At 52.7% G+C, this 13,051-nt stretch overlaps 2 protein-coding genes across 2 annotated transcripts in view; one reads left to right on the forward strand and one right to left on the reverse strand.

Moving 5' to 3' along the window:
• The window catches only part of UHRF1 (ubiquitin like with PHD and ring finger domains 1), a 34,834-nt gene extending 33,798 nt beyond the window's left edge, over positions 1–1,036 (reverse strand). Inside the window, exon 1 of the mRNA XM_077780270.1 lies at positions 930–1,036. Coding sequence (XP_077636396.1) covers positions 930–957 — 28 coding nt within the window. The 5' untranslated portion in view covers positions 958–1,036. The remainder of the gene's footprint in view (positions 1–929) is intronic.
• Positions 1,037–1,185: 149 nt separating this feature from the next.
• On the forward strand, positions 1,186–12,726 carry ARRDC5 (arrestin domain containing 5). Its single transcript, XM_077780175.1, has 3 exons — positions 1,186–1,576; positions 3,048–3,253; positions 12,158–12,726. The coding sequence occupies exons 1-3, from the start codon at positions 1,324–1,326 to the stop codon at positions 12,683–12,685; spliced, it is 987 nt and encodes a 328-aa protein (XP_077636301.1). The 5' UTR covers positions 1,186–1,323; the 3' UTR covers positions 12,686–12,726.
• Positions 12,727–13,051: the final 325 nt, after the last annotated feature.

The raw sequence follows: 13,051 nt of genomic DNA on the forward strand, positions 1-13,051 counted from the left end.
ATATCCTACTCTCCGGAACCTGTGAATACGGTACCTTCCATGGCAAAAGGAACTGTGCAGATTAAATGAAATGAAAGATCTTTGGGTGAGGGAGATTGTCCTAGATTATGCAGGCTGGCCCCAAATCGTCACAAGGGTCCTGATAAGTGAAAGAGAGTGGCGGAAGGGCCAAGTCGGAGAAGTGACGGGGGAGGGAGAGCAACATGGGAAGTCTGTAGCGGCTGGAAAAGGGAAGGGGCAGACTCTCCGCTAGAATCCTGGAACACCTCGCTTTTAGCCAGGCACCTCCAGCAGAAGCTTACAAACCACTTAGGGAGGCAAGGCGGCCATGTCTACCGAAGACGTCACGTAAAAGAAAGCAAGACGCAACAATGACCATGAATGAGGCCCGTGAGAGTCCGCAGAATGGATATTTCCTCTTGTGCTCCAGGGGCCCTCCCACCTAGGCATCAGCCCATCTGCAGATCGGGCACCAAGAAAACAGTTAGGGGGCAGAAGGCCTCAGTCTCCTTTTTGCAAAATCGTATATTCTTGAAGGTCATTAAGTCACTCTGCAAACTTTTATCGACACCCCTCTTGTCTGAACCAGGCAGGAGCCGAGCTGACATTGGTGGGCACAAAGCTTGCAGAGACAGAGTTCTCCCACCCTGGAGGGGCTTTCCCATCTGATGGGGGGGACACGGGTGTAGGGAAATGTCAGATATGTGAGTAGATGGGTGTTCACGTTCGGCTGGAGCACACAACACTCCAAGCACCTTTGATCAGGACACACCAGATTTCATGCCCTGGCCGTATCTATGATTTTTTTCTAACATGGACTTGTATAAATAGCCATTAAAGTGACGACGATAGTGTATGAGCCTAACCAGCGAACGAGCCCTGAGAAGTGCAACTACCACATTTGGGGGCCATCTGAGAGCAGAAAATACCTTGGGGCTCTTCTTCATTCCTCTCCATCTCTAAGTAGAGCCCACGATGCCTGCCTTACCAGAGTGTTGGGAGAACTCTTCCCACCGGAGCCTCTAACCTCCTGATGACAGGTGTGTCCTGTGTGGCAGGAATGTTAGGGTCTGTGGCTGCTGTCGCTTATTCGCTTGTTATTTCCGAGGAACAAGTGGTCAGGTCACCGTGAGGACTCTGGAATTCCCAGGCTGTCACAGCCCCAAACAACAGCCTCATCTCCGCTCCTGGCCGCTAGAGACTCCTTCCCAGAACCCTGGCTGGCTGATGTCACAGACAGGTGACCTCACTGCGGCAAAGGACCCGGGAATCTCAGTGTCATGGGGGTAGGGGGAGGATGTTTCTCCACCACCCCAACCCCCCATGTCTGTGGTGAAGTCGATCGAATTAGTGTTGCCCAAGGACGCAGTCTACCTGGCCGGCTCCAGCATAGAAGGCCAGGTGGTTCTAACGCTGAACAGCACCCTGGTGGACCCCATGGTGAAGGTAGAGCTCGTGGGCAGGGGTTACGTGGAGTGGAACGAAGAGATCGGGGCTTCCCGTGATTACAGCAGAGATGTTATTTGCAACAACAAGGCTGACTACGTGCACAAGACAAAGACATTCTCAGTAGAGGGTAAGGACAAAGCCAGCAGCCAACTCTGGCCGTAACAAGAATCTGGGTCTGGAAGGTGAACACATCTGGTAGTTGACCCACAAACCCCCAGGGATACCAGAAAGGGGCAGCGGCCTGGTGCCTCCCCAGGAGGGAGAGGCTGTGTATAACAATGACCACCAGACACTCACAACACGAAAATAACAAGACATGAAGAGCTGAGCAGAACCCAGATGTTCAAAAGGAACTTTCAAAGTAGTTGCCCTGGAAAATGCTATCCTGAGCCCAGTGACCACTCTGGGAGGCCAGTAAGATGTCTTTCTTGTAATTTTACAGATAAATCTCTGTCTCGCATTGAAATCCAAGGAGACAAAGATAAGGAGTCCCATGGTCACAGGGGAAGAGATAGGGGCGGGGAAGACACACTAGGGAAAGAATAACGGGTCCCCGACTCCACGAGGTTCAGATCCAAAGCCTGGACGGACATCGGGGAGGCTGAGTTGCCCGGAGCTACACGTCCTTACGCGTCCAGCTCTGTGCTGACAGCCCAGAGCCTGGAGCTGCTTTGGATTCTGTGTCTCCCTCTCTTTCTGCCCCTCCCCTGCTCATACTCTGCCTCGCTCTCAAAAAATAAATATTAAAACATTTTTTAAAGTGAAAAAAAAAAATAGAATGATCTAGGGGAGGAAGAGCCACATGCCAGGCCTTACTGGCCAGCAGCCGTGTGGCGTCTCTGTGTCCCAGCTAACCCAACTGGAAAATGGGAACCAGGAAGTCTGGCCTCATAAGATTGTTTTGAGGGCTTAGTGACTTAATGGTATACAAAGGACTTAGAATAGTGTGGGGCATACAGGAGGGGCATCATAAGTGTTACATCTATGCACAGCGTCGTACCAGGTACTGGGGGTGCAACAGCAAATAAAGCAAACACGGTCCAGAGGCTTTTGGGTTAATGGGGGTAAAAAAAGAATAAAATGGGGAAGTTGCAGACATGGGGGCTGTGTGAGTTTCTGCCTGGTCCTGAGTTGCCCCTAACAAATGTTGAGCACCTACTGTATACTGTGCACCGAGAGCCAAGCCCCCTGAGGGCAGGGAGATTTGCTAGCCTGCTCACTGCTGTAAATACCGCCTAAAACAGCCTCTGGGGCACACAGTAGGGGCTTAAGATGCGTTTATTGAATGACTGTGTGTCGGAGGGCTGGACCTCCAACTTCGCAGATCCAGAGTAGTGGTGAGCACACCCCTGTAGGTAGCTCGGGGTGGCCACCCCAGCCGCATCACCCACCCTGGCCATCCTTCTCCAGCCCAGCCGAGGCCAAGGCCTAAGACTTGTGGACCATGCAGATCCCTAAACGCACTGAGCTCAGCCTAGCTCAGGGATGTGTGGGCCAGGCCCAGCACAAAGCCCTTGCCCAAACAATACATTTAAAGGGGGGAGGAGGAAGAGAAGTTTCTAGAACCTTCTGATGGTGTTGGTGTGTTTTGCTTTCAGATAATTGGTTAAGTGCAGGCAGCCACACCTTTGACTTCCATTTCAACTTACCTCCCAGGCTTCCTTCCACCTTCGCCAGCAAAATCGGCCATGTCTCCTACTTCATGCAAGCCTCGTGCGTGGGTCGGGAGCACATTCTAGCAAAGAAGAGAATGTACTTGTTGATTCAAGGGACTTCAGATTTCTGCAAAGAAAACCCGCTGCAGGTAGTGATGGGAGAGGAGCGGGGCCAGGACTCATCCTCACAGCTCGCTGGAGGCAGGCGGGGGTGGAAGGCGGGGGACAGAGGTGGCCCCCCAGCGGGGACAAGGGGGAGGCACTGGTGGTTCCCCAGGCCGAGTTCACAAAAGGTGAATCAGAAACCAGGGCAGGAACCAAGGCCGTGACTCTCACCCAGGACAGTTCCAGTGTCTAGGGACATTTGTGGCTGTCACACTGGGGGGCGGGGGAGCTGCTGGTATCAAGTGGGTAGGGCGGGGGCTGCTGTTCAATACCCCACGGTGCCCTGGATGCCCCCTGCAGAGAGCGACTGGTCCCCGACATCCTTGGCCTTGCAATAAGTCACGACTAAGCAGAGGCCCCTAAGACCCATGGGTGAAAGAAAAGCCTACAGTCGGTGACTCTGCAGGGTCTTGGAGCCATCAGACACAGAGATGGTGGCCACCCAAAGAGGCATGAAAGGGGGTGGCCTCTGGCCCAGAAAGGGAAAGGCCATGCGATGTTGGCCTTGGTAAGCAGAGGAGGTTTTCTAGATGGTTCCTGGAGGGCCTGGTGCAGAGGTAGACGTCGAGGTGTGTGGGGTGACGTTAGGCCAAGTGACTGCCCTTGGGGACTCCGTTATCAGAGCATTGGGGGCTCAGGTGGCTGGCCTTGTAGCTTTCAACATCCAGGTAAAGATCCCAGAGCCCCCGCCCCGACTTCCGGTTTCATGTGACTCCTGAATTTGCCAAGGTGCCTGGCACAGGTTGGAGAACAGCCCCAAGAATCTCGTCACGGGTGCCATCTCCAGCATTATTGTGTGTGTGACAAGGCTCAGCTGCATGGTTCTGGAGGCTCCCAGGAAGGGTAGATGCTTGGAGGGGCGGACCCGCCCCGGGATGATCAGGCCTGAGCTCAGGGCGCGCTTGCCCACCTGCTCCCTGTGTAACTCTGAGCGGCTACGGCCCTTCTCTGCCCTTCCCTGCAGAATGCAGGGGGCACGAGGGAGGGGCTGGGGCGAAGTGTTGGTGCTGGGTCAGACCAGCCTGCGATCTCGCTGACAGATATCCCATCAGCCGGGTGGCCTTGGGCAGTTAACACCACCCCCAGCGGCGCCCGGGTGGGTCTGTCGGTCGGTTGAGCACCTGACTCTTGATTTCAGCGCAGGTCATGGTCTCGCGTGTTTGTGAGTTCAGGCCCCGCGTGGGGCTCTGCGCTGACAGAGCAGAGCCTGCTTGGGATTCTCTCTCCCTCTCTGCTCCTCCCCTACTCGCTCGCTCTTTCCTTCNTCTCTCACACACACATATACACACACACACACACACACACACACACACACACACACACACACACACACACACACACACACACACACACACACACACACACCACTACTTCCCAGAGCTTTGACTGGACTGTCCTGATCTGTATAATGAGAAGGAAAAACTTCCCTCGATGGGTGCCTATGGGTGCCGCCAAGTGCTCGGCTCAAAGTCTACACACCCAGGAAGTGCCCAGTAAGTGGGAAGATCTACAATCAAGATCATAGCAGCATTATTACATGTACATTTTGAGGATATGAAAATACTGTTTTTGTGGGGGTTTTTGACAACTCAGTACTCTCTTTACCAGACTGGTCAAGGGAGGCCTTTTTGAGGACGTGACATTTGAGCAGAGAATTGAAAGAGGAGAGGGGGAAAGCCATGGGGACATCTGGGGTAGCGGGTTCCAGGCAGAGGGAGCGGCCGTGCAAAGGCCCCGGGGCAGGGCTGTGCCTTGCTTGTTGGAGGGACGGTGAAAGGGAGCCTCAGGGCTGACGCAGTGTGAATGAGGGGGAGGGAGGGAGAGGGTAAGGGCAGTGAGGAAACAAGGTTGCCTCGGAAGTACTTGCACTTCTACTCTGATGGAGGGGAGAGCCCTGGTGGGCAGAAGGTCAGCATTTCATTCCCTTCAGCTGCTTTGGGGAGGACAGAAAATAGGGGGCAGGGGTGAGGGCAGGAGTTGGGAGGTGAGGGCAGAGGTTACCGCTCTGGTGCAGTGGGCAAGGATGGGGCTCAACCGGGTAGAGGCAGATTCTTGACCCCAACCAGTCTGTCCTCAGGGCAGCCAGAGAAGTCAGGTGATGACCTTCCTCTGCCCACAGTCCTTGCCGTGTCCCATCTCATTCAGAGTAAAGGCCGACGTCTCCGCTGCCCGGAAGGCCCTGCATGACCTGCCCCATCCCCTCGCTGCCCTCCCCTCTGCCTTCCCTCCCCTTTGCTCTCTCTGCTCCAGCCAAATGGGCCTCCTGGCTGTTCCACCAACACTCTAGGCCTGGGCCTACCCCAGGGCCTTTGCATGGGCAAGCCTTCCACCTGGAACACTATGGTATCATTTTCCTCTCCCTCCTCCTCCTCCTTCAGATCTCTGCTCAGAAGCCTGACCAAACTGTCACAACCCCAACAGAGGCCACTTTAGCTGCATCTATCCAAATGAAAGCGAGCATGCCCTTTGCCCCAGCCACTTCCCTTCTAGAAATGTCTCCCACTGATATTCTTTCACGCCTGACATGACCTCCTACAGCAATGTTTTTTGGTGGCAAAAAAAAAAAAAAATGGAAATCAGCCTGAATGTTCATTGCTGAGAGAATGAAAGTGGCAGTGCGCCATCAAGGGTATTACTCTACTGAGAAGTTAAAGAGAAACCAAGAATAAGGACGTCTAAGTCACTGGGTGGAGAGAGCGCAGCAAAGTTCAGAACACGGAGCACAGCCAGCGCCCGGCAGGCTGGGGTGGTGGAAGCCAGAAAGATACTTCCTTGCAGGTGTAACTAACAACTCCGGAAGGAGACCAGAGAAACTGACAAAACAGCCCCTGCCCCCCTGGGAGGGGGGCTGGGGAGGGAGGGGGAGCAGACGTTTTCCCCCTTCCACTTCTTTTAAAAATAAACAGCTTTATAGAGATATACTCCACATACTTTATGACTTTTCCACTTCAAGTGCACAGTTCAATGGCTTTTAGTGTGTTCTCAAAGCCGGGTGGCCGTCCCCTCTGTCGACTTTAGCACATCCTATTCACCCCGGGATGAAATCTTGCATCCCTCAAACTCCCCCCCTTCCCCAACCCCCGACACCCACGAATCCGCCTCCTCTCTCCATGGATTTGCCTGTTCTGGACGTTGCATGAAAACAGAATCATATGATACCGACTCTGGTATCTCCCAGGCACTCGCTTTGTGCAAAGTCCGTCCGGATGTATCCTTTTTATGGCTGAATCATAGTCCAGGGCACGGATGGACCAGATTCTGTGTATCCGTTCCTGCGCGATGGCTGCTTGGGTTGTCTCCAGGGCCTGCAAAGGTCTGCATGGCTAGACCCCCACCCCCACCCCACCCCCCGCAGGGGCCTTGCTGGGTCAGACGATCTGTCTGTTTAACCCTGGAGGAACCGCCAGCCTGTTTTTCTGCAGCAGCTGCAACATTTTCTCGTTCCCTTTAGCCAAGCACAAGGGCTCCGATCTCTTCACCTCCTCTCCCCTCTTCGCACCTTTGAGAAGCTTCAAAGACAGGCCCCTGTTGCCTCCTCTAGGAGTCAGTACCGTTTGGAAAAGGAACTTGTCCCAGAGACATTTCCTAACCACTGGCTCTGAGGGAGAACCTCCCCCCCCAACTCTCCTTCACTCCTGCCCCCGCCATGTTGCATCCCGCCGCAGCCTCATCAGAAATGACCTGGTCATTTTCAGTGTGCCCAGCAGGGCAGGGACTGGGCCGGGGCCGGTCTTATTTATTTTTTATTTTATTATTATTTTTTAATGTTTTATTTATTTCTAGGAGAGAGAGAGAGAGACAGCGTGAGCAGGGGAGGGTCAGAGAGAGAGGGAGTCACAGACTGAAANGCTCCAGGCTCCGAACTGACAGTCAGCACAGAGCCCGACGCGGGGCTCGAACCCACGAACCGCGAGATCACGACCTAAGCGAAAGTCGGGCGCTTAACCGACTAAGCCACCCAGGCGCCCCATATTTTTTAAGTTGTTGGGTTTTTTGTTTTTTTTAAGTACGAACCTGAGGCTCGTACCCATAATCCCGAGATCAAGAGTCGTGCGCTCCTCTGACAGCCAGCCAGACGCCCTGGGACTAGGCTGGTCTTAACTGCTATGGGTTTTCCTTGAATTTGGCACCAAACTGATGCGAATAAATACTGGTTGGGTGAACCCCCCCCTCCCCCCCCCAGGGGGTCCCNAAATCCCATGTTGGAGGTGTACCTCCGACAGTACTGGAAATCAGAACGCTTCGGCCGCCCTGCCTGACCTCGAGTGGGAGTCTCCACTGAGCCACCATTGGTATTTCTTGGCCCCTCGCTCAGCTACAGGCCAGAATCACAGGCTTGAGTTAGGGCAGCGGGTTCCTTGCCACCGGCCCGCAGGGTTCTAACGCATGCGAGGAATTTTCGAATAAGACTGGAGGGATTTAGAATAAAACTGGCTGCAAATAGCCCGGAGGAGAGGGAGGGGGAGGCAGGGGGTCAGAGGCTGAAGGTAGAGGTGAGGTCACCTGGGGTCAGGGGTCAGCCCTAGGTCTCCAAAGAGAAAGGCGTCCTACCTGGACCGGCGTTTTTCAAACCTCAGGTCCCGAGGCTGGAAAATCAATTTAAGGGGATGTGAGTTCATTTGTATAAAATGAAAGAATACATAAGGCCAAAGGGGAAAGTATCAGAAAAAAGTCAATTTCGTGGGTTGCAAACATTGTGTGTGTGTTTTAAATAGAATAAGAAAACAGAACAGAGAATAAAATAAGAATAGGAAATGAAGAAAATCTGGTCGATGGGTTGCAATTAATTTTTTTTAAAGAATTGAGGAATTGAATGTAATTTCTGGACTCTTTTTTTTTTTTTTAACGTTTATTTATTTTTGAGGGACAGAGAGAGACAGAGCATGAGCAGGGAAGGCACAGAGAGAGACACAGAATCCAAAGCGGGCTCCAGGCTCTGAGCTGTCAGCACAGAGCCCGACACGGGGCTCGAACCCATGAACCACAAGATCATGACCTGAGCCCAAGTTGGACGCTCAACCGACTGAGCCCCCCAGGCGCCCCTGCAATGAACATTTTTAAATGAAGACAATAAGTAGAAGAGAGTAAAACAGGAAGTCCCAGCAGGCGTGGGTTATGGAAAAGCCTTAGTTCATGACAGTATTTCTCATTTGCAGATCTAGACGTAGATGCAAGCACAGATCGTGTTCTCGGCCACAATATTAAAATCTGTTTTTTTAAAGAGTGACACGCTCTTCCGACAGAGCCAGCAAGCACCCCCCCCCAAAACCTATGTTCTAACCCTGAGTCGTGGTTTAAAAAACAAAAGAAGAAATATGTGACACATACCATATGTGGCCCACAGAGCCTAAAATATTTGTCATCGATTCCTTTACCGAAAAAGTTTGCCAGCTCGTGGAGGAGAGCAACCCTCCCGTGTGAGTCCAGGACCAAACGTCTTTGGGCTGTTTCTTCTGACACTTTTGTGGCCTCGAACACATAGAAAGGATGTAACGATCCAGCCTCTGGAGGGGGCTACGTGAAATCATAAACTATTTTGCAACACACTCAGCAGCCCGGTGATAACAAACCCGAACGACAGGTGTGTGGACACAAACGCACTTCAAGTGCAGGGTGCTCTGCTGGACAAGCCAGTGGCTGGAAAACACGGACAGCTTGATTTATTTAAAGCATTAAAATATGTAAGGATTGTTTACTTCTCCCACCGGCAGATGCACTTCTAAATAATAGAAAAGTTGACGTGAGGGGCGCCTGGGCGGCTCAGTTAGTTGAGCTACTGACTCTTGATTTCAGCTCAGGTCTTGATTTCAGGGTCGTGAGTTCAAGCCCCGTGCTGGGTATGAAGCCTGCTTAAAAAAATAAGTAAAGTAGGGGCGCCTGGGGGGCTCAGTCGGTTGAGTGTCTGACTGTAGCTCAGGTCAGGATCTCACGGTTCGTGGGTTCGAGCCCCGCGTCGGGCTCTGTGCTGCCAGCTCAGAGCCTGGAGCCTGCTTCCGGTTCTGTGTCTCCCTCTGTATGCCCCTCCCCTACTCATGCTCTGTCTCTCAAAAATAAACATTAAAAAAATTTTTTTAAATAAAGTAAGATAAAAATAATTCACATGAGAATGACAAACACCAGTCTGGAAATAAACAGAGGAGAGAAATGGGACAAAGCATCTAGAACCCACCCAATTTCAGTCAAATCAGTAACGTTTCCTTTCTTCCGCTGGTTAGAAGATATATTTGTGCTTGTTCTATTATTCTTTACATTTTTTTATGTTTATTTATATTTGACAGAGAGAGAAAGAAAGAGAGCGAGCAAGCAAGAGAAAGGGAGGCAGAGAATCCCAAGCAGGCTCTGTGCTGACAGCACAGAGCCCGATGTGGGGCTTGAACTCACAAACCATGAGATCATGACCTGAGCCAAAACCTAGACCCAGACGCTTAACCGACTGAGCCACACAGGCGCCCTGTTAGGCTATTCTTTAGAAACATTTTCTTGAGACAATGTAGGTCCCTCCGGGTATGTAATAAGAGCACAAACGTGTAGGTACAACAAAATTTGCTGTAAAATTCTAGATATCGGCCTTTGCAGACAGGGTCGGGGCCTGGGCAAGTGTGAGGGACTTTCGGGGAAAACTAGCAAATCCTTTCTTCTTGGATGGGGGTTACAAGTGAGTTGACTTTATAACTCACAGGAATATATTTGCTTCGTGGGGTCTCCTTGTCTGAGTTGTATTCCCTAATAATGTTTAAGAGTTTGTTTTTTTTAATCCGCAGATATGATAAACCCCCATTTCAGGATGAAGGGAGCCAGGGGTGGGCGATGGCATTAGGGAGGGGTTCGTGGGGGCCTCAACTAGATCTCGGTTTTATTTTTTATTTATTTAAGCTTATTTATTCATCTTGAGAGAGAGAGAGAGAGAGCGCGCACAACGAGAGAGGGGCAGAGAGAGAGAATCCCAAGCAGGCTACGCACTGTCGGTGTGGAGCCCGATACACGGACCCCAAACTCAGGAAACCACGAGATCATGACCGGAGCCAAAATCAAGAGTCAGACACTTAACCAACTGAGCCACCCAGCCGCCCCTATGTTTTATTTTAAATTGTGGCCAAATACACATAAAAATTGCCACTTAAACATTAGTATTGAATACATTCACGTGATTGTGCAACGCTGATATATTTTTAATGTTTTGTTTTTTTTTAAGTTTATTAACTTATTTTGAGAGAGGAAGAGTGCGTACTCAAGCAGGAGAGAGGGGAAGAGGGAGAGAGAGAAAGAGAGAATCCCAAGCAGGCCCCACGCTCAGCGCAGAGCCCAACACGGGGCTCAAACCCACGAGCCGTGAGATCGTGACCTGAGCCAAGATCAAGAGTCAGGTGCTCAACTGACAGAGGCCCCCAAGCGCCCCCTGATATTTTATTCCTTAAATGAGCCGGGAGCTGGGACACATCAGGAGAATCTGTAAATGCCGATGGAGCGGGCTGTGAGGATGCGGAGGTGGTGTGAGGAGACAGCTGGCTGCTGGCACTGGGCCGGGGCAGCCTTGGTGCCTGATGTTTCCCAACTCCCCCCAGTCCCCCTGGTGAAAATGCTACCATCAGACCGACTCCCAGTGACCAACCTGATGTGACTGATGGGGAGTGGAGGGGGCGTTGGGAAATATATATTTTTTTAATTTTTTAATGTTTTATTTATTTCTGATTGAGAGAGAGACAGCGTAAGATGGGGAGGGGCAGAGAGAGAGGGAGACAGAGAATCCGAAACAGGCTCCAGGCTCTGAGCTGTCAGCACAGAGCCCGACGCGGGGCCCGCACCCACAAACCGCGAGATCCTGACCTGAGCCGAAGTCGGACGCTTAACCGACAGAGCCACCCAGGCGTCCCGGGAAGTATTTTTTACACTATTTTTTCTCCCTCTTTTTGGTGTGCTGGAAGGGAACACACACACACACACACACACACACACACACGTTAAAGTATCAAGTTCCTCTGCAAGAAGATACCGGAAGCCAGCGGAAGTGGAGAGCAGTTATTCTAAGCCCACCCCACAGCACACTGAATCCTTTAAAATATTATCCACAAATAAAAAGTAGACTATCACCCAAGCCACTCATTAAATAGAATGTATGTGTGACTTCATTTGCAGCCCAGGAGCTGACCGGTAGATAGAATGTCTGCGTTTTGAGGCACTTATTTAAACACGTTACAGCATTTCAACTCGCTGTTTTCCTTCTCGTGATTCAGAGCCCGTAATATCTTCTCCTGAAGTCTGAACTACCTGGGTAAACCCTGGGTCTCTGGCTTAGACTGCAAGACATTTCCTGTCTTCTAGAAATCCGATGACCAGGGGCGCCTGGGTGGCTCAGTCATTTAAGCATCTGACTTCGGCTCAGGTCACAAAATCACAGTTTGTGAGTTTGAGCCCTGTGTCGGGCTCTGCGCTGACAGCTCCGAGCCTGGAGCCTCTGCTTCAGATTCTGTGTCTCCCTCTCTCTGTGCTCCTCCCCTGCTCATGCTCTGTCTCTGTCTCTCAAAAATAAACAAACATTAAAAAGAAAGAAAGAAATCCAGGGCCCAGAGAAGTCAAGCCACTTCCCCAGGGTCACACAGCAAGTAAGCAATGGAGGTAGAGGTAAAGCCAGGGTCTTGTTGATTTCAAAGGCTTCTTTTACAGATGAGGAAACTGATGCTCAGAAAAGCAGGGGGTACTGAGGAAAGTAAGCGGGGAGAGGATGCCGGGCTTTGGGCGGCCGAATCCCAAGGCTCCAGATCCTATATCAGAGTCTCCTACTTAGGAGTGCCACGGCTCCAGGCTTGCAGGAGGTGTGCAGGAGGAATGGTAGGCAGGCGAGTGCACCCTGTGGCCGTGACCCCTCACAGCTGCCCATCCCCCCCTTCCAGAGCCCTCTGTCCGTGGAGGCCGAGAAGAAGGTCTCCTACAACTGCTGCCGCCAGGGCACCATCTCCCTCCAAATCCGGATGGAAAAGAACACCTTCGCGCCGGGGGAGAAGATCGTTCTCACCACGCAGATCAACAACCGGACCAGCAAGTGCCTCAGGACGGTCGTCTTCGCCCTGTACACCCACGTGCGGTACGAGGGCTTCACGCCCAAGGCGGAGCCGCGGTGGCGGGTGGAAAGCAGCGAGCTGCTCCGCCAGGAGGCCAACACCCAGATCACGCCCTTCGACACCACCACCATCGTGAGCACCCTCAGGCTCCCGCTCGTGCTGTCCGTGAGCAGCCGCACGGGGAACGGCGAGCTCATGAGCACCCGCTACGAGCTGGTCGGCACCGTCCACCTGCCCTGGTCCCTGACCTGTGTGAAGGCCAAGGTCCCCATCACCGTCGCCAGTGCCCTGGTGGACGCCGCCAGCTGCCAGCCGCGGGAGGGGGCAGCGCTACCCGCCAGCCAGGACTGCCAGCCTTGAGTGCCCAGACTTCTAGGTATTAAAAGCTTTACTGGACGCCACGAGGAGCCTGTTCTTTGTCTCGGACACATGGGCTTCGGGGTGTGGGTGGCACGTGCCGGAACCTTCTTCTCGCACCGCAGCTGCTTAGGTATCGCTTTCTCCCCCCACCGGGCCAGGAGAAGGCTGCGGGGGGGGGGGGGAGACAGGACCTCCGAGTCACCCCGCCCCGCTAGCGCTCCAGACCCATTTCTGTGCACGGCTCTTACAGCGCCTGGGCCCGGGCTCCCCCTCCAGGGCGGTTCGGGCCTCTGGATGCAGCGGCAGAGTCCGGCGGGACCGGCTGTCCCCACGGAGGGGACCAGGGGTGCTCCGAGCGTGGGGGAG

The sequence above is a fragment of the Crocuta crocuta genome, unplaced genomic scaffold (genome assembly GCF_008692635.1).
Source record: "Crocuta crocuta isolate KB4526 unplaced genomic scaffold, BGI_CrCroc_1.0 scaffold110, whole genome shotgun sequence".
Classification (NCBI taxonomy): domain Eukaryota; kingdom Metazoa; phylum Chordata; class Mammalia; order Carnivora; family Hyaenidae; genus Crocuta; species Crocuta crocuta.